This window comes from Callorhinus ursinus, unplaced genomic scaffold (assembly GCF_003265705.2).
Source record: "Callorhinus ursinus isolate GAN/ISIS: 27379988/994484 unplaced genomic scaffold, GSC_fseal_2.0 scaffold13, whole genome shotgun sequence".
NCBI classification, from domain to species: Eukaryota; Metazoa; Chordata; class Mammalia; order Carnivora; family Otariidae; genus Callorhinus; species Callorhinus ursinus.
The window spans coordinates 36,614,918-36,637,145 of NW_027397075.1; the positions used below are offsets into that span (position 1 = coordinate 36,614,918).

The 22,228-nt window shown below is 35.6% G+C and overlaps 1 protein-coding gene across 4 annotated transcripts in view; it reads left to right on the forward strand.

Annotated features, from left to right (window-relative positions):
* RALGPS2 (Ral GEF with PH domain and SH3 binding motif 2) overlaps positions 1-22,228 on the forward strand; it is a 153,129-nt gene that overhangs the window by 55,695 nt on the left and 75,206 nt on the right. For all 4 annotated transcript variants that reach the window (XM_025878121.2, XM_025878122.2, XM_073900067.1 and 1 more), the window contains 4 exons: positions 457-540; positions 5,258-5,347; positions 10,668-10,760; positions 21,811-21,937. In XM_025878121.2, coding sequence (XP_025733906.1) covers positions 457-540; positions 5,258-5,347; positions 10,668-10,760; positions 21,811-21,937 — 394 coding nt within the window. The remainder of the gene's footprint in view (positions 1-456; positions 541-5,257; positions 5,348-10,667; positions 10,761-21,810; positions 21,938-22,228) is intronic.

Here is a 22,228-nt window from a genome sequence, read left to right on the forward strand (position 1 = left end):
GGTATCAAGAACTCTTTTATTAGAAGTTTCATCACATACCTGGGGTGGTTGGCTGTCAGATCAAAGAGTGAGGTAACTGGGAAGCTAATTGGAAGCTCTGAGTAACTGAATGGGGCTTGACAACTACTAGGCTTCACTATACATGTAGAAAGCTCAACTTTCATTATCTGTGGGTCCTTCCTCTTGGGATTCAAATCTCTTCAAAGAATCCACCAATCTCCTTGTCGAGTGTAAGTCTAGTTGTCTGTATTCTCAGAGACAAGTAATTTTCCCTCTTATATTCTGCTAGTAGAATTTGTTTTTGTGATTTAACTAAATGGTTATAGTACTAGCTTTGTTTGTGTTAAATAAAATGGCTCTAGGAAAGGACACAATTGTTTTTTATGTTTTAAAACCCTTACTATAACAAGAAAACTGGGCTATTTCATCAAATTTATTTTTACTCATTTTTTTCAGGAGCTTTCAAGTTGTGGATGGAATAAAAAAGAAAAATATAGTTCTGCACCAAATGCCGTTGCCTTCACAAGAAGATTTAATCATGTGAGTTGCTTATAAAATCTTGATAATTTAGTTTCTGAAATTCAGTTCCTTAATGTATTTTCATTAAGAAGTAGTTTAACTTTTCACATCAGTGTTGGAATATTTTTTAGCCACGGTCTCTTCAAACATTGTCTCTCTGCATAATCTCTATTTTTTTCCTTCTGTAGTTTCTCTTGGAAATTTGTTGGGGCTTGATATTCTTTTCTGCTTGTATGTTAACCTTTCATATTTTATATCTATTTCCTTATGCTCCATTCTGCATGGTTTCCTCAGATCTACATTTCAGTTCACTAATTCTCTTATAGATGGGTCACATCTGTTTCAAATCTGTGTGCTTTTACACTAGTGTCATTTTTAATATTTCTTAAATCATTTTCACCATTTTATTTTGTAATTTCTGTGTTATTATCCAAAGACCTTGGAGTACTAATTCTGTGTTATTTCTGCTGATCCTTACACAAAATGGTTTGTTTTCTTAAGTATTTTGTAATTTTAGATTGTGAGCTCATATTCATTTAAGCTTTATATGTGCTTTATCTATGGGACTTCTGCTGCTGCCTAGGTTGAGGGTCTATCTCTTCTGAAATGCTTTTGTTTGCTTTTGCTGGTACCAAGGACTGTAATGACTTAGTTCAGGTTTTCATAAGTTTTGGTTAGGAACATCCATACTTTGCTATAGTGAAAATTTAAACTCAAAATCCACTTAAGGGCTCGTTACAAATTCTTATGAAAAACTTATTTTTCTCCATCTCCTGTATTTATTTGTCTTCCCCTGCTAGTAAGTGAATTGTTTTAGCCTCCATTTTCACCAAGATTATAGCACTTGGACGATCCCTTAGATAGACATAGTGGTGGTAAAGGAGAGATGGGTGACTTGTATTATGTCTGGGAGGAGTATTAAATCCTGAGCCCCTGCATCACTGAGAGAAAATCCTCCATGGGCAGCTGCAGTGCCCTTTCTTTTAATCACTGCTTTGCCTTTGTTTCCTCCTCCTCCTCTTTTTTTTTTTCCTGCCTCTAGGGGAAATCCTTTCTTTCAAGTTAGCCACATGTTTTTTTAAAAAAGAGTTTGTTCTCTTTAACCCAACATTACTAGGCGTTTATAGCAAACAGTTTCTCAGGTTATTTGGTTCACTGTATTCCCCAAAATGAAGTAGATCAAAGTTTTTAAAAATAAGATTAAACCATTAAAATGAGGATATAGGGCAAGCATGTCTTTCACTGAATTTTATATTCAAGTTATATAGTTAAATATTCAAAATTTTTGAGTTGGTCAGAATTTTTCATCACAGTAAAAATTTTTTACCATACAAAAACATTGTTATAATATTCACAAATATGACTTTAGATTTTAAGCATATTATTCTTAAATAAGCCAAAAAGTTGTCAGAGTCAAATATGCCACATTGTACCAAAAGCTTTTATCCTTATTCCAGCGTATTATTCTTAAATAAGCCAAAAAGTTGTCAGAGTCAAATATGCCACATTGTACCAAAAGCTTTTATCTTTATGCCAGATTACATTTGATCCTATAATCTTACTGAGTTGCTCCATTAGTCTATTAATTTCTCCTAGTAGGGTCATAGGAGATTTGAAATAGCAGATTATGAAAGAAGTTAGAGTCTATTAGAAGAAATCTATCTGCACCATTATTTTTTTTTTTTTTAAGATTTTATTTATTTGACAGAGCAGGTACGAGTGGGCAGGAGGGAGGGAATAGAGGAAGAGGGAGAAGCAGACCCCTCGCTGATCAGGGAGCCTGATGCAGGCTTGATGCGCATCTCGATCCCAGGACCCCGGGACCATGACCTGAGCCGAAGGCAGGTGATTGACTGAGCCACCCAGGCGCCCCTTGAAATGCTTTTATAAAGAGACATTTTCCCTCATCTGGTATTTGCTTGCCCAGAGGTTCATTTCGTATAAGCAAGGAAGGGTGAATGTTTGATCCTTCCCTTTATTTAATAATTTTGAAGATAATGAATTGGTGTTCCTCTAATAGTGACCAAGTAGTTATTTATTTATTTATTTATTTGAGAGCGAGAATGAGATAGAGCATGGGGGGGGGGAGGGTCAGAGGGAGAAGCAGACTCCCCGCTGATCAGGGAACCCAAAGCGGGACTCGATCCCGGGACTCCAGGATCATGACCTGAGCCGAAGGTAGTCGCTTAACCAACTGAGCCACCCAGGCACCCGGTTTTTTTATTTTTTAATACCATTATGAACTCATAAATTTAGGTGCATACGATGTGTTTCAGCCCATTGTGGTTATTATCTTTATTGAGACAAATATTTCTCCATCTTTGGCCAGTGGAAGTCTATACAAGTTGGCGTTCATGTCCTTTGTCACGACCCTAGTAGTCTCAAATAGTTCCCTTGCCATCTGGTATACAAAGATGTTTCAGGTTCATTTGGTCCATTACCTGTCCCCCACCTGGGATCAACATTTCTTTAAGAAGTCCTGGTTTCTTACGGGGGGCAGTGGACCTGAATGCTAGGAATGCTCATTGCTTTTGGAATGACAATTTCTATGCCTTTTTCAGCAGAGATAGCTAGGATATCTGTGTGTCATACACATACACATACAACTATTTAAAGATAAAGCATCTCATGAATTCATATTGATACTTCTAATTCAAATTCAGGACCAGAGTTTTACTTCCAACTCTTCTGTATTACATCCATATGTTCTTTCTTCCACACCCAGAATTCTGGTTTTCACGGGACATAGGACATGATACAATACCCTATCATATACTCATTTGCTTTATCCTACATAACAAACAACAGACTCAGAATAATAATACTAATACCAATAATGTTGTTATAAACAGATGTTTTGCAGATGTTCTTTTTTTTATAATTGCAGTATATATTGTCTGAGCATATCGGCATTATATAACGTACTCTCTTTTTAATCCTCCTTAAAGTACCATCCTTATGTTGGTGTTTTTCTAGGCATTTTGGTTGCTTGAAGCTCGTTCTCTGTTACAATACTCAGGAAGGGCTCATTAGAACAGTAATGCCTGAATTCTTGAATGCTGACAAATTTTCCTCTCCTCTGTAAAATTTTCCTTCCGTGATACTATATTACTCCATTTTTTTTCCTGACAGTGTTGCTGTTAAAAAGTCTGATGATAATTGCATTTTATTTTCCTTAAAAATTACTTTATCTTTTTGTCTCAGTGGCCGACAGATTTTTTTTTTTCCCAGTAATTTTATTGAACTGTATCTTAGTTTTGGTCATTCTGGATCAGTATTCTCGGGTGTGGTTGGCTTTAGCTAGGACTGTCAACTGGGGAGCACCTACCCTTAGGCTTTCCACTATGGTGGCCTCAGGTAGTTGGACTTTTACGTGGTCATTCAGGAATCTCAGACAGAACATTCCAGCAATCAAGGCAGGGGCTGCGTGCTCTTTTATGACCTTGTCCTGGAAGTTAGCATCAATTTCGTTAATCTTCTGTTTATCAAAGCAGTCACAAACCTGTCCAGATGACGTTCAATGAAAAGAATGACAAAAACTTTTGGGCCATGTTTTAAAATCTTGGTGGTGTTTGTCTTAAAATTTGTCTCACATTAAATTTAATAAAGTCAGTGATCATGCAGTTTAGATTGAGTTCACGGGTGATATTGGCTATGGTTGTTGATCAAATATCTAAAGATATTGTAGAAGTAAACTTTATCAGAATCAGGGATAATAATTGCCATTAGTAGCCCAGATACAGTAACAAATATGAAGATGGTTTTGTAAAATATATATATTTTATATTTACATATGTACATTTGTAAAATATATACGAAATATGTACATTTTGGCAGTTTATTGATGAAATGTTTCTCACTAAAACGGAGACGAAACGTGAGGCAGGGCGCTGTCTTCTGCACTGTCATTTCTTACTAATACACTGTTTTTAGATTTAGAAGTTTGGGCCAACTGATAGTGCTTTGATTTTCTTTTCATAGTAAATGAATTAAAAATAATGGTAAGCAAACTGCTTTCATCAGAGGAGATAGAGCATTTTAGTAGTGTTATAGATAGATCTAGTCTGCCTTCTGATGAATGATTTTTAATGTTTTTTAAAAGAAATTGTGAATATGGTTTATGAATTAGAGAATGCATTACATGATTTTTAAAATACAATCTTAGTTTAATTTTAGAATGACTTAGATACATTTTTCATGATATTTCGTTTTATTCATACCAAGAAACACTTGGGATTCATGACACAATTATGCTTAGTGTCAATAAGTGGCAGTGTGGGATTACACAGCCACAGGGAAAGCATGCTCTAAGTAGCATATTTTATAATGTCTGCTCTTAAAGCATATCTCATTCTGCCACGGTGTTTCAGAACACAGCAAAATCACACGTATTGGTCCAGTGTTCTTGTTGTATCACTCTGGTTTTATTGCATTCTTCTGTTAGCTCTTTTCCTTCAAAAGTTCTGTTTGCTTTTACAAATCAGAAATCATAGTGATGTTTTTATGTGTGTACATCCACACGTGTCTGTATCTGTCTCTATGTACATACAGACCGTACATAATGAAGTGTATGCGGCATCCAAAGATTGGGTATATATCCAAGTAGGGGGTATGCTGGGAAAGAGAAAGTGTGGTTTATTAACCAGCTGTGGGTAGTTGATCAAGTAGTTCCTGTCATTAACTGGATCCTAGTGAGTGAAGAATCTTGCCATTCAACTATTTTCATTTTTATTTGCAGGTAAGCTTTTGGGTTGTTAGAGAAATTCTTCACGCTCAGACATTAAAAATTAGAGCAGAAGTTTTGAGCCACTATATTAAAACTGCTAAGGTAAGAAAGACTTTTGTTTTTATTTTTTGAGAGTCCAACCATTCAGCACTGTTTGTGAGTCAATGTTTGCCTGTGACACCTTATTTACTATTTATTGACCCTGGAAAATAAGGCCTATTGATTAGTATGTCAATTTTTTCAATTGGGTGCCTGTTTTCTTTGCCTTTTCTTTATTCCTCCTATCTTCCTCCCTTTTAGATCTTTCCTCGCTCTCTCAGAGTAGCTGTATTATATTATTTATTTGACTGGATAAGTAGGCAGGGATCAGATTATGGTGAAGTATGACAGTTACAAAATATTGGACTCTTGTGCACATAATTGGGAAAGCCTTACAGGATTAAGTAGGAAAATACATATCAGTTATTTGGTTTTGAAATATATCACTGCCAACCATGTGGAGAATGAGAAGACTTTATATATAAGAGAATAATATAAAGAGGATATTAACGAAATATGTTAATTGCGTAGTTGTTGTATGGCATGGATAATAAATGCAGCAAGAGAAAAGGAACATGGATTTCAAGGATGGTCAGAATTTAGAGAGGAGGGCACTTCACAAGAGGATACCAATAATTTATTAAAAGTCATAACTCCAAATTTACGTTAAGTTCACTAAAAGGTGGTATAATTGTAGCCAAATTCTTGATTATTCTTGTAATAAAGACATAACTTACCTCACATCCGAATGAAAGTGGATTAAAATAAGAATACCTTTTTTACAGTTTTAAATTATTGTAATTATTGTAAAATTGTGATTGCTGTGAGTTGTAACATATTTTCCTTGAGCACCTGGGAACAGTTGTATTCTCGCATTCTGTGGCACTAGGTGGCAGAGCTAGCTTTGTAAATACGATATTTTGGGGCAGTGTCATAAAACTTTTAAAACGTTCTCTGTGATATGTTGAATAAATTTTGGGTTTTGCTAACAAATTCATGTCTTTTCTCCATAGAGTCTGAATTTGTTTTACTGTTTTCTGGTATTTTTGTGCTTTGCACATTCCATTCAAAACCAAATTCTTGGGGCACCTGGGTGGCTCAGTCGTTGAGCATCTGCCTTTGGCTCAGGTCATAATCCCGGGGTCCTGGGATCGAGCCCCACATCGGACTCCCTGCTCGGCGGGAAGCCTGCTTCTCCCTCTCCCACTCCCCCTGCTTGTGTTCCCTCTCTCGCTGTGTCTCTCTGTCAAATAAATAAATAAATAATCTTGAAAAAAGAAACCAGATTCTGCCTATCAGGCTTGCTGTTATCCTCCTCATCAAGTAATCATTTAATTCCAGTTCAGACTCTTTAAGTTATTTTTGACAGTGGTTGCTTTCGTCCCAAGCACTAAGTTCATAACTTTTTTTGTTCTGTACCATCTCTTAAATCCCTCTATTCTGCCTTCTGTATTCAGTCTGTATAAAACGGGCAGGTCTTTTTCTTCTTTTAGTAGATTGTATCAGTAGGGTTCTCTAGAGTGAGAGGATAAATACACATATATATAAAATATATAAAGAAAATTAAGGAATTGGCTCCGGTAGTTGGGGGAAGGGGCTGGCAAGTGTGAAATCAATTGTAGGGCAGGTGGACAATCTAGAAACTCAGGCTGGAATCGGAGGTGCAGTCTTGAGGCAGAATTTCTTTCAGGTTTTTTGTTTTTTGTTTTTTTTTTAAGATTTATATTTATTTATTTGAGAGAGAGCATGAGAGTGGGGAGGGTCAGAGGGAGAAGCCGACTCCCCACTGAGCAGGGAGCCCGATGTGGGACTCGATCACTGGGACTCTGGGATCATGACCTGAGCTGAAAGCAGTCGCTTAACCAGCTGAGCCACCCAGGTGCCCCTCTTCTCTCAGTTTTTGTCTCTTAAGCCATTTTAGCTGATTAGATGCAGCTACCATATTATCAAGTGTAATCTCTTTTAATTAAAATCAGCTGATTATAGATGTAAACCATATCTACAAAATTGCTTCACAGCAACACCTAGATTAATGTTTGATTAAATAACTGGGTACCATAGTCTAATCAAGTTTGATACATAATACGGATCACAGAGACACAAAAAAAATTTATAAAGTAGATTTAAGGTATCGAAAGGATGATAAAGTGGATATTCATGTACCCACTGCCCTCTTTGAATTGCCATAGGGCTCCTCTTATGCGATCCCCTACCCTCCCACTACAAAAGGAACCATTGCCCAGAATTTTGTTTGCTTTTCTTATATAGTTTTATATATGTGTGTGTGTTCCTGAATCATATATTGTTGTATATGTTTTTCAGTTTTGTTTAAATTATTTCCTAATTACTTTTATATTTTTAAAACTTGGTTTTTTTTTTTTTTACTCAAAACTGAATGGTTTTGGGGTATATCTCTGTTATAGAGTGCTCTGTTGTTTTCATATACCACAAATTCTTCAATATACTCTAGCTTAGATAGTTTTCAAATTTTTGTTGTTACAAACACTACTGCTTTGTAGGAGTCTCTAGGTGCTCATGTGGGGGTTGAAGCACTAAAATATAGAGAGAACAGGTAAATTACCTTTAAAGAAATGACAATTAGATAACTTCATTGAATGTGATGAGAATGAACATTTTTTTCTGTGTTGGCCATTTAGGTTTTCTCTCCTGAAATGTCTGTTCAGGATCTTTGAACAATTTTCTATTATGGTGTTGGTCTTTTATTGATTTTTGTGTTTTTTATTTAACTCTAGATGCTAGTTCTCTTTTACATGTTTTCATATGCATCATTCTATTTTTGACTTGTCTTATCACTTTTCATGTTATGTTTTGATATAGATATTCTTAACTTTAGTAGTCAAACTTACTGATCTTTAATTAATTTTGTCTTATTTAAACATACCTAATTTAAGAAAGTTTTATAGCTTTGGTTTTTGTACTTGAGTATTTAATCCATGTGGAATAAATTTTTATGTATGTATGGATTATGGATTACTATTCATATTTTTCATATGAATAATAATTGTGGCACCATTTTTTAGTTGACATATTGTAGTGATTCAGTGTTTTTATACATTATGAAATTATCTCGATAAGTCTAGTTACCAAACAAAATTATTATATTTTTTATGTCACATTCCCGTGACTTACTTATTTTAGAACTGGAAGTTTGTACCTCTTAATTGCCTTTGCCTGTTTCATCTACTCCCCCAAACCCTTCCCTCTGATAACCAACAGTTTATTTTCTATAAATCTGTTTCTGTTTTGTTTGTTCATTTGTTTTGTTTTTTAGATTCCACATATATGTGAAATCGTACTGTATTTGTCTTTGTCTGGTTTATTTCACTTAGCATAATACCTTCTGTGTCCAACAAGGTTATCACAAATGGCAAGATTTCATTCTTTTTTTATGGCTGAGTAATACTACATTGTATCATAGATACCACATCTTCTTTATCTGTTTATCAGTGGGCCCTGGGTTGCTTCCATTGTAAATAATGGTTATTGTAAATAATGCTGCAATGAACATAGGGGTGCATATATCTCTTTGAATTGGTGTTTTCATCTTCTTTGGATAAATACCCAAAATAGAATTGCTTGGATCATATGGTAGTTCTATTTTTAAATTTTTGAAGAACCTCCACAGTGCTTTCCATAGTGGCTGCATCAATTTATGGTCCCACCAGCAGTGTGTGAGCAGTGTTTTCCCCCACATACTTGCCAATGCTTGTTATTTTGGGTTTGTTTGTTTTTTTATAGTAGCCAGTCCGACCAAATGAGAGGATCTCTCATTGTGGCCTTGATTTGCATTTCCCTAATGATTAGTGATGTTGAGGTCTGACACCATTTTTAAAAATCCTTTGTTAAAGTGATCTTTATTTAAACTGGAAGTCTCTTTATGTCACCTTGTTCTTAAAAAATACTATCCCAGTGGTGCCTGGGTGGCTCAGTTGTTAAGCATCTGCCTTCAGTTCAGGTCGTGATCTCAGGGTCCTGGATCAAGCCCCACGTTGGGCTCCCTGCTCAGCAGGAAGCCTGCTTCTCCCTCTCCCCCTTGCTCCTGCTCTCTCTTTCAAAAAAAGAAATAAAATCTTTAGGGAAAAAAAATGCTATTCCAGACTTAGAGTTCTATGTGTTTGTTTTTTGTTTTTTACTCTGCTTGGGATTCCTTGAGCTTCCTGACCCTAGGAATTAATGTCTTCTCAGTAATCTGGGAAAATAATCTGCCATTATGTCTCAGATATTGTTTCTACCATTTTTTTTCGTCTTCTGCAACTCCAACTAGATAAATGTTGGCCTTTTTTCTCTACGTTTCATGTCTCTTAACTTTTGTTTCACACTTTTTAAAAACTCTTTTATGTTGCATTCTAGATAATATCTTCATATTTAATCTTCATTTTATTTGAAGCCAATACCTGATATTGTTCTGCATTTGTGAATTCTTGGTTCCTTATGTTTTTTCATTTTCCATTTTTTTAAATTGAGTCTGTTGAGTTCATATTTCTTGAAACTTTATGGGAATTATTTGAGACCTGAGCTAAGGTGATATATTGGTCAGAGTTCTCCAGAGAAACAGAACCCCTCCCTTTTCCTTAGCTCTAATGTTCAAAACAGGCATTTTTGCCTTGGAGTCTCTTGGTGGTGGGCAAGGACCATTCTAAATGATTTTCAGATAGGACCATTAAGATGTAAGCATCTGGTATTATGAGGAAATCTGGGAAATTAGCGATAAATACATAAATAAATAAATGTCAAGTAGATCTCTTGGCAAACTGATGGAACCTAATGTTAGGTAGGAGTCCTGCAAGGAGACTGTAAAAAGCTAGGTCTAGTATTGGGAAGCAAGTGGATGTCCCAACATGAGTGAAGAACAGAGAATCAGAGGATTCGGGTGGGAGGAAGAAGGAAATTAAGGACTGTGGAAAGCAGGTTTGAACCCTAACCCTGGAATTATGAGGGTACTGAGTAGGAAACCAGATCAGCATCCTGGGCACAGACCCTTTCTTAACACTGAGATCATAAGACAGAGGGTTAGTATTTCAGTATAAGGAAGGAGACTCCTTACTAGAAACTGAGGTGTATGATCATACTGGGTAAACTTGATACTGAGCCATAACTTTGGTTTTCTTAATATATTACTGAACTAGAGGTAGATTTGTTCCCAGAGCTTGGGGACAGTGCCAGGTTAGAACGTGGAAGGTCTATTGTGGGCTAAAATCAACTTATTGTAAACATAATGGGTACTCTAAAGATGAATCTCACTGATGAGGGTAGAAGTACTGGAACACTACCAATTGCCTAGGTTTTACTTATTAATCGAAAGTTTTCTTGTATTTATTCTCATTATTTTTTATCTCTCCTCCCCTTTTTCTTAAATCTTCAGAAACTGTATGAGCTGAATAACCTTCATGCACTTATGGCAGTGGTTTCTGGCTTACAGAGTGCCCCAATCTTCAGGTTGACTAAAACATGGGCGGTAAGTCATCTTCCTAGTTAATGAAACGGTTAGACTTCCTATTGGAAGTAAAGATGTATTTATTTCTTTTGTAGTTCTTAGTAAGGTTAATATTATAATAGAGAAGGACCTTTAAATTAGTTTATTTTTTTGAAACCTGCTTTTTCCTCTCTCAGGTGTTACCCTAGACTTGTCAGGTAATTTTGGGGTAAATTATAGCTTGGTACTTGGGTTTTGCCATTTAGTAAATCATTTTTGTAGAATCTGTGTAAGCATCTTTGACATCATAGCATTTCATGTTTACTGATGGGGAAGTGTAATTTTTATTTTTGCATTTAATGCAGTTTTTTTTGCATTTAATCTTGTAAAGATTAAGCTTTTGGAAAGTTCAAGGAGAACATCTAAATTGCAACTTTCAAAGAATATTTAGTTACTTAGATTTTCATTATCTTTTAGTCAGTAAACTTAGATTTTTTTTTCCCCTCAGGAATAATGAAAAATTGGGTAGTTAACATGGGATTATGCAGTGTTGCTGCACATTACGATATATGTCAATTGTATTTGGTTCTATCACTTTGACAAGGTCAGTCAGGGTGTGAATTTTGACTTCTGCAAATCTATGTACTTCCATATTTGAGTGACGTGGTACTGGCTCAAGCCTTCTAGGTATTTTTCATTTAGATTTTATATAAGAAAAATTTTATATCTGATTAAATCTGTTCTTATTTAATAGTATTCTTTGGTGTTAAGGAGGAATGATTTTGTTTATTACATTTTATACAAAGGATTACTATATTCTTGGGGTCCTGTGATAAAGAGATGACTTTTAAAAGCTTATTTTTTCTCTAGCTAAAGTATAACTGTTTTTAATTAGCCTAGTATTGCTTTTACTTTTCATAGTATCTGAAGAGACAGATGTTTCTCATGAAAACCAGGGTGATTTTCTGTATTAGAAGAAAGACATTAATACGGAAGAGCTTATGATCCTCTTTATATTTTATTTGCATTTTAGAAGCACCTGGGTGAAGGGTTTTCTTACTTTAAAAAATTTCCTTTTTATAAGATGGCCTTTCTCTCTTTTCCTAAAATTTGAATTTCACTGGTGAATGGAAATGATTATAAATATACAGTAATGAATTCCATCTTTGAAGTTTTAGGGAAAAGAATTATACTCTGATTTATATTGTGGTTTAGAAAGGAGGTACATTTCCCTCAAGTTAATTTTTATTTTTCTTGAAGATATTTTTGTTGTCTCCCTCATGTATTTGCATGGAAAAGAATTTTTTATTTAGTAACAGTTTCATTATTAATCTGAATAAAATCTTTAGTGTTTATTAAATATTAAATTATATTAAATTTTAAAACAGTCTGTACTGAGCCAGGCACTAATTGCTTGGCATACAGCAGTAAATGATATAAAGTCCCATTCTTCTGCAGCTAACATTCTACTGGGAAAAGATAAGCTGTAAATAAATAAATGATATATCATAAATGGTGATGAATGCTCTGAAGAAAAATAAAGCAGATTAAATGGGATAGAAGAGAAAACAGGGAAGTATTTTATATAGTACAATCAACCCTTGAACAACACAGGGATTAGGGATGCCAACCCCCCTGCATAGTCAAAAATCCACATAATACTTGACTCCCTCCAGACTTAACTACTAATAGCCAACTGTTGACTTGGAAGTCTTACCAGTTACATAAAGTCGATTAACACATGTTTTGTATGTTACGTATATCATATACTGTATTCTTACAATAAAGTAAGATAGAGAAAAGAAAATGTTACTAAGAAGATCATAAGGAAGAGACTATGCATTTACAGTACTGCACTGTAAAAACTTCACGTGTAAGTGGACCCACATAGTTCAAACCCATATTGTTAACTGTATATGGTAAGAGAATCTCTCTGCTAAGTGACAGTTGGGTAGAGAGCTGGAAGACCTGAGAGAAACATTTGTGTGGAAATCCGGGAGAAGAGAATTTTAAGCAGAGGTGATAGCCAGTACAAAGGCCCTGATAACCTTCAAAGAATAGCAGGGTGGTCAGTACTGACAGAGTGGAATAAGCTATGGAGTAGTTGATGGTAGGAGATGAGTCCAGAGAGGTCACATCAAATCAGATAAGGGAGATGCTATTTACTGATATTCTGGGGATACTATAGGGTAGGAGTGTGTTGGCGGTGGGGCAGAGAGGTTCTCTTTTACACATACCAAGTTTGAGTTGGCTGATAAATATCCATGTGCAACTGTAAGGTCAGAGTTAGGTGTGTAAGTTTAAGGGAGGAGTTGGAGCTAGAGATGTATTTTTTTTTTTTATCATCAGCATAAACATAGTATTTAAAACATGAGATTGGATAGGATCACCTGAGTCGTAAGTACAGATAAAGAGTCCTGGAAGCCTCCAAGATTTAGAGATTGGAAAAATGAGGAATCAACAAAGGAAATATCACAGTGGGAGTTTTCCACAGTCAGGTAATGAAAGTGTTTCAAGAAAGAGGGATCACCCGTGTCAGATGATGCTAATAAATTGAATTACGTGAGAACTTTGAGAGGGCTATTGGCTATGGCAGTTGGAGAGGATTGGCAACCTTGCCAAGAGTGGTTTCAGTCTAGTGGTGGAGTGAAAACTGATTGGATTTGAGAGAATGTGGAGAAAAAAATGGGACAGCAAGTATAGAGAATGCATTTGAGGAATTTTGTTGTAAAGGGTGGGGTTGAGGTGCTGTAGAGAAATCTGTCAGCTAGAGGGGACTGTAAGACAAAAGATTTGTGGCATTTTGTTTTGTTTTTGGAAATGAGAGCCATGACAGTATGTCAGTATGCTGGTGCAATGACCTAATAGAAAGAAAAATGGTAGAGCAAGAAGTTAACTCTAGCAATACCCTTGACCAGACAGGAGGGATTTGATCCAGTACTATAATGGAGCAGGAACAGTTTATCCATGTTAACAGTAGAGAAGGGGATGCATTTGGTTATAGATGCAGATAAGTTGGTAGATGGGTTGATGAGATTCTGTAGAAATTCTTCTGATGTTTGTTTCTTAAGACATGTAAAGCAGAGTCATTATTTAAGAGTGATGGGGGAGAGGTGTTAGAGGTTTGAAGAAAGAAGAACAGATGAAAGTCGTCTTAGAAGAGTGTGAGAATGAATTAACTAGGGAAATAGAGTAGGTTTGGTATGGTAAGCCTTATGATTGAGATTTTTGGTCATGAATTTAAGGTGAAACCAGTCAGCAAAGTCATGTATTCTCTAACCAGGTGCAGGTACTCAGCATAAGCCTGGAGTAATGATGAGAATTGTATTTAATCAGTGTTGGAATTTTTTAAGGCTTGTTTGTACCATAGAGGGGTCAGGGATAGCACAAGAGATAAAGTGGGTAAATGTACAAGTTGTTTTAGTGATAGGTAAGGAATTTAACCAAGTAAAAGAGAGAGAGAGAAGGAAGAGTGAAAAAATAGTATTGGTAACTGGATTGGAAATTCTGGTGCAGTCAGTACTTACTGGATTCGGGATAACCAAGGGAGTAGAGACTGAGAGTGGTAAAAGGTAAGATCACTGAATGGAAGAGAAGTCAAGGAACTGAGATACCAGGGTAGTAAGAGTATCCTCTATGTGAAGATAACAGTCACCAAGATATGAAAATAATGTTGGTTTTTGGACTCTTTCTCCAACTACCAACACCTTTAAGATATAATGGGAAAAATGACTGGTAGCTCTATTAATGACAGAAACATAAGTGTTATGATCTAGTGTTCTCTTGTCCAGTATGGTAGCCACTAACCACATGTGGGTATTAAACTTAAATCATTCTAATTAAATTTAAAATTTAGTTCCTCATTCATACTAGCCATGTTGCCAGTACTCAGTAGTCATGTGTGGCTAGTGGTCATTGTGTTGGGCAGCACAGACATAGATCATTTTCATCACACAGAATTCAATCAGACAGTATTGATCTAGTGCTTGAACTTAGTAGAAGCTGGAGGATGGTAGAGAGGAAAGAATTGTGAAGAGCAAGGAGCCAGGATTGCCCCCAACTCAAATCTAGGCTCATGTTACAAAAAAAGAAAGAGAAGGCTTAAAGAAAAGGTTAAGGATGGGGCTTATGCAGAGGATGGGTCATGAGACCCAGAAGGTACAGTTGGAAAGGTGTAAACGGTCTAAACATCCATCAGCAGATGAATGGATATACAAAATGTACACACATAGAGTGGAATATTATTTAGCATTAAAAAGGAATGAAATTCTGACATGTTACACCATGGATGAATCTTGAAGACGTTATACTAGGTGAAGTTAGCCAGACATAAAAGGACAGATACTGTATGTTTCTGTTTATATGAGGTACCAAGAGTAGTCAGATTCATAGAGACAGAAAATAGAAGATGGTTGCTAGGGGCCAAAAGGAGGGGGGAATAGGAGTTATTGTACAGTGGGTGTGGAGTTTCAGTTTGGGAAGATGAAAAGAGTTCTATCCATGCATGGTTGGTGGTGATGGTTGTTTGAATAACGTGAATGTACTTAATTCCACTAAAGTGTACACTTGAAAATGGTTAAAATGGTGAATGTTGTGTATACTTTACCACAATTTAAAAAAAACAGGGTTTATTAAGGTGACTGAATATACAAACGATACACAAAATCAATTGTATTTGAAGCAATTTGAAAATATCACTTGAAAGGACACCATTTACGATATCAATAAAAGAACTACAATAGCAAATAATAAATGGAATAATATAAGCAAGACTTTTTTTTCACCCCCTAAGTAGTGGTCTCAGAATACTTTAATTTGCCTTTGGTTTAAACCTGACCAAGTATAGTCCATGAAACATTGCATTGCCCATCCCCAGAGTGAGTGGTCCAGAGTAGGACCATGATAGGTGATTTAGCTGATTAGCTTCTTCCTTACAGGTGTTTTGTTTTGTTTTTTCCAAGGCTGAGGGCTGGGTTCTCTTTTTCTTTGCCATGTATTTGTAATACCAACCCTTAAATATATGTAAGACTTACATGCAGAGAACTATAAAACTTTACAGGAAGTCATTAAAGAAGAACTAAATAGATGGAACAATATCCCTTAGTCATGGATAGGAAAGTTTAAAGATGCCAGTTCTCCCCAAATGTATGTAGAGATTATATGCACCTTGAATCAGAGTCCCAGTCTGGGACAAGATTGCTTATAAAATTTACATGGAAATGTAAAGGGTCAGGATGGCCAAATTATTTCTGAAGAAGAAAATGGGGTTGGAGCCTTGGACACTTGCCCTAACAGGTATCAAGATGTATTGTATTATTTAGGTAATGTACAGTTAGTGCAGGTGTAGACATGTCCATGTAGACAGGGGAACAGAATAAAGAACCCAAAACTAGATAATTGATTTTATAGAACTCTGTTATGTGACAGTGTGGCATTGTAAATCAGTGGAGAAATGAGGGGCTGTTTATTAATTGGAGCTGGGCAATTAGTTATCAGTTTGGGGGAAAAAATGAAATTAAGCCTCAAAAAAATCATTGTTAGATAAATTAAAGACTTATGTGAAATGAAAAATTGGGAAGCTTTTAGAAGAGAAAAATAGCTTAATATGTCTCTGGCTTGGTATGAATAGATTCCAACTTGGAATCTGTAAGGGTATTTCAGATAAGATACAAAAACCTCAAACAATGAAAGAAAAGATGAAAAAATTTTACCACATTAAAGTGAGAATTTCTGTTCATCAAAAGATATTTTAAAGAAAATTGAAAAGAAGCCCCAGAATGTTGGGGCAAGATAACATGAAGCAGTTGTAACTGATCAAGAATTTACATCTAGAATATACATATATATACACACATATATACATACATATATATTTTACAAAGCAAAAAGAAAAAATAAGAAAAATAGAAAAGTAGGCATTATGATAGTACTTCAGAGAAGAAGACATATATAGGGAAGCAGTGAAAATGAGTGAACTACAGCCACATACAACATTATGGGTGAAACTTCAGTGTCAGAACATTGAATGAATAAAGCCAAAGATTAAAAATAGTATGATATTCTTTAGTCAAAAATCAAATAAAATTTAAGAGAATGATAAACACAACATTTGGGAGGGAGATTACTGGACACTTAAAGAGAGTCAAGGAGGGTGGGGTGCCTAGTGGCTCAGTTAAGCATTTGCCTTTGGCTCAGGGTCATGGGATTGAGCCCCACATCCGGCTCCCCCCCCACCCCCGCTTGTGCTCTCTCTCTCTCTCTCTCAAAAAATAAATAAAATCTTAAAAAAAAAAAAGTCAAGGGAATTGGATATGAAAGGAGCACATATGTAGATGTATTATTGGTGTATGGTTCTTAGGTAGGAAAATTAATGCATGTGTATTTGTCACAAAATTTAAGAATAAATCAATTTAACAAGAAAGCCGTATCAGGGACTAATGATAATTGAGTGTCATGAACAAAAGATTATAATTAATCTGCATCCAAGGTTCAAGATAAATAACTTATTTATGCAAATGAACACATTTGTACATATTGTATGGGGATACAAATCAAGGTGATGAGGGGTGATCTGGGAATCTTGTATTTCATATGGTGACTGATATGAACAGGGATTCATCCAAATTTTCCCAAAGTAGATTGTTATGGTAATATGGTGTAGAGATCTGGCCAGGAACATTTGGAGTTCCCACATTCATGCACCAGTGAACATGTGAAGAGCTTTGCCCCTGGTTGTCTCGCTCTTAGCCAGAGGAAGAGTGTGGTGCCTAAAACATGCAGAGTTGGAACTTCGTGAACCACTTTGTTTTCCCCTTTTTTGGAGGGAAGAGTATAGTGAAGTAACATCGTAGGGATAACATTAGGAACATCAGAAAAAGATTTGAAAAGGAGAAAAAGAAAATCAGGACTTCTTAGATAATAGCTTTGGTACATGGGCTTTGGGTGAGTTTCTGAGCTATCATTGGAAACACCTTATTTTAACATCTAATTAATTCTTTTGTCCATACTCTTCCTGTAAATAGTCTTCCTGAAACAAGTCTCTGCTATCCCACACCAGACTGAATCCTTTTAATCTGGTTATTGATTATTGTGAAAATTCCAAAATGTAAGTTATTTTTATACATAGTATTTTTTTTAAGATTTTATTTATTTAAGAAAGAGAGCACAAGAGAGAGCGTGAGTAGGGGGCAGGGGCTGAGGGAGAGGGAGAAGCAGACTCCCCACCGAGCAGGGAGCCCAACGCAGGGCTCGATCCCAGAACCTCATGACCTGAGCCAAAGGCAGACACTTAACCAACTGAGCCACCCAGGTGTCCCTTTTTACACATATTAGACCATGTAGTTCTTTACTACAGTTTTGTGTTTCAGATGTGGCAAAATCAGTTGTGTTTCTCCTGATATTGTACCAAAGTTTTTGAACAATTAAGAAAAAAAGAATAGGTTTATTGTTACCCCTGCTATGTCACATCACTGTATTTTCCATATCCAAATACTCTGTTAGGTGGGAGAGAAAGGGATTGTTGGACTTCCAGGTAGCAGCAGAGATTTGTACCTGATACTGAAAATGCCAGTAAGTATGTTGAAGCTGGGCCAAGCAAAAGATTATGCAACTGCTGTTTTATTTATTTTTTATTTTTTTATTGTTATGTTAATCACCATACGCAACTGCTGTTTTAGACCACGGACTACCTAAAATATTAAAACAAGACTCCTTAAAATATTTTGTTTTAAAGAGGGAGGAATACTGGTCAGACATTTTTCTGATAAAGATTATCTGAAAATAATCTGCATCTTGGAGCCCATGAAAAAATAAATTCCAACATGAATCCCAGTTGTACTACTTGTAATACTATATATAAAGAGTAGTGGATTTGGCATGAGAATATTCCTTATCTCCAGAACCAGACTGAGACACTGAAAAACAGGGACCTGTGCCTTTGTGGGTGGATGACTGAGAGAGTATTAGTAGGTTCTGCTTCTTGCTAATCCTGTGACCAACTTTGAATCTCTGTCTCATCTCTAAATTAATCTTCAGATTTTCTGTTAACCTCATAGAATTAGATGAGCATTTCATAGGTGGGTGTATTTTGTGTGTTAAAAAAATAACATTTTATGACATAAAGTGAAGTTTGTTACATCATAATGAAATAGTAACTTTATATGTTTAAAGAAAAAAATGCTTTTTTCCAGTGTCTTTGAAATACTTAAAAACATATTTTCTGAATTTTTTAATTAATATTTTTTAAATATCCTTTTTTAATTCAAGTATAATTAACATACAGTGTTATATTAGTTTCAGATGTACAATACAGTGATTCAACAATTCTGTACTTTTCTCAGTGCTCATCAAGATAAGTGTTCTCTTAATTCCCTCTATTTCATCCATTCCCCCCCATCTCCCCTAGCAACCACCATTTTGTTCTCTATATTTAAGAGTCTGGTGTTGTTTTTTAGGGTTTTTGTTGGTTTGTTTTGGTCTCTTTTTTTCTTTGTTCATTTGTTTCTTAAATTCCACACATGAGTGAAATCATAATGATACTTGTCTTTCTCTTATTTGACTTACTTCACTTAGCATTATACACTCTAGGTCCATCTATGCTGTTGCAGATGTCCAGATCTCATTCTTTTTTTATGACTGAGTAATATGCCATTGTATATCTGTATATATCACATCTTTACCCCTTCATCTGTCAAGGAACACTTGGGTTGCTTCCATACTCAGCTACTGTAAATAATGCTGCAATAAACATGTTTAAGGAGTGCATATATCTTTTCAAATTAGTTTTTTTCACTTTCATTGGTTAAATGGCCAGTAGTGGAATTACTGGATCATACAGTAATTTGATTTTTAATTTTTTGAGGAACTTTCATACCGTGTTCCACAGTGGCTGCACCAGTTTGCATTCCCACCAACAGTGCATGAGGACTCCTTTTTCTCCACATCCTTGCCAACACAAAATACCAATAACATTTTTACCAGAACCAGAACAAATAATCCAAAAATTTGTATGGAACCATAAAAGACCCCAAATAGTCAAACCATTCTTAAAAAAGAACAACAAAGCTGGAGGCATCACAATCCCAGATTTCAAGTTATACCACAAAGCTGTAGTAATCAAAACATATGTTACTGGCACAAAAATAGGCACATAGATCAATGAAACAGAATAGGGTCCAGAAATAAACCTATGCTTGTATAGTCAATTAATCTAAGAGGAGGCAAGAATATACGATGGGAAAAAGACAGTCTCTTCAACAAATGGTGTTGGGAAAACCAGACAGCTACCTGTAAAAGAACGAAATTGTACCGCTTTCTTCCACCATACACAAAAATAAACTCAAAATGGATTAAATGTGAGACCTGAAACCATAAAATTCCTAGAAGAAAATATAGGCAGTAATTTCTTTTGCATCAGCTGTAGGACCATTTTTCTATTTTTTTTAAAGATTTTATTTATTTATTTGAGAGAGAATGAGAGACAGAGAGCATGAGAGGGAAGAGGGTCAGAGGGAGAAGCAGACTCCCTGCTGAGCAGGGAACCCAATGTGGGACTCGATCCCAGGACTCCAGGATCATGACCTGAGCCGAAGGCAGTTGCTTAACCAACTGAGCCACCCAGGCACCCCAGGACCATTTTTCTAAATATGTCTCCTTGGCAAGGGAAACAAACAAAATTAAACTTTTTGGACTATACCAAAATAAAAGGTTTCTGTACAGCAAAGGAAACCATCAACAAAATAAAAAGCCTGTTGAATGGAAGAATATATTTTTAAACGATATATCCGAGAAGGGGTTAATATCCAAAATATATAAAGAAATTACACAACTCAACACCAAAAAAAATCCAGTTTAAAAATGGGCAGAGGACCTGAATAGACCTTTTTCCAAAGAAGACCTACAGATGGCCAACATGAAAAGTTGCTCAACATCACTGATCACTGGGGAGATGCACATCAAAACCACAATGAAGTATCACTCACACCTGTCAGAATGGCTGAAATCAATAACGCAAGAAATAACACATAGTTAATACTGTTTTGGGTAATTGACCTTACTTTTCTTTTATTCCCCTTGATTGTCTTCATTTTCCTCAAAGGACACTCACTGCAAATCTACCCCTTAAGCTTCCTAAAACAATTTCAGTTGATTGTTCAACTGTATGTGATATAGCACTGATGAACAGGATCAAAGAAAAAATGTCTTGTTAAAAATCCAAAAATGTGAATCACAGTTTTATGGTTATTGTTAGGACTAGCCAAGAAGAATTGTTACTGAAACCACAAAATTCAGTATTTATCTCTTAATGATTATGCAAGAATGATCTTTATCTTTGGGGAGGCAGGGGACAGTGTATTAAAATATTTGGACATTTGAGCTGGATATGAATATGTGGTTATTTTAAGTTAGGAAAATGATCAACAAAAATTGTTCAACTATTTAAAATAGTGAAGATGAGGGACACCTGGGTGGCTCAGTTGGTTAAGCGTCTGCTTCGGCTCAGGTCATGATCCTAGGGTCCTGGGATCGGATCGAGTCTTGCATTGGGCTCCTTGCTCAGCGGGGAGCCTGCTTCTCCCTCTTTCTGCTGCTCCCCCTGCTTGTGCTCTCTCTTTCTCTCTCTGACAAATTAATAAAAAATCTTTTAAAAAATTTTAAAATAAAATAGTGAAGATGAGAAACTATTATCATTTACTCCTTAGTTAATGATTTTATGTACAACAAAGGATATTTTATAAAATGTGGATTTATTTTTAGAGATAGCACGAGTGAGAGGGGCAGAGGGATAGGAAGAGAGAATCTCAAGCAGACTCTGCGCCGAGCACAGAGCCCGATGCAGGGCTCAATCATGGTGCTGAGATCATGACCTGAGCCAAAACCAAGAGCTGGTCGCTTAACCGACTGTGCCACCCGGGCACCCTTGGGGTTATTATCTTAATAGACATGTCTGATTTTGTTTTATTTATACACTAGTGAAGTATAATTGAAGAAGGTATAACTTTGAAATTTAAATTTGTAGTAAATATAGCTTCAAGTCTTTGCTATAATAAAATGGAATTTCGGAATAACTTAGACTTTTCTGTTTGTTTTTTAGTTACTAAGTCGAAAAGACAAAACTACCTTTGAAAAATTAGAATATGTAATGAGTAAAGAAGATAATTACAAAAGACTAAGAGACTATATAAGTAGCTTAAAGATGACGCCTTGCATTCCCTATTTAGGTGAGTAATGTCACTGTGTGTTCATTATGCCCAGTTGTTTTGTCTTGATTAATCAGTAATTTATATAAAATCCAAGATATTTTAAAAGTGTGTATATCCTTTAACGAAATTACTGCAAGATTGTTAGGTTTAAAAAATTGAGTAAAGAAATATGTTACCTTGTTACCTGGAATGTGTTTTCATATTAAATTAGCCTTTTGCCCTCAAGGTTTTTCATAGACTATCATTTTTTCTTAAAGATGGACAGTGGAAAAATAATATGTTTTAGCTCTTTTAGTAATGCTTTTAAAG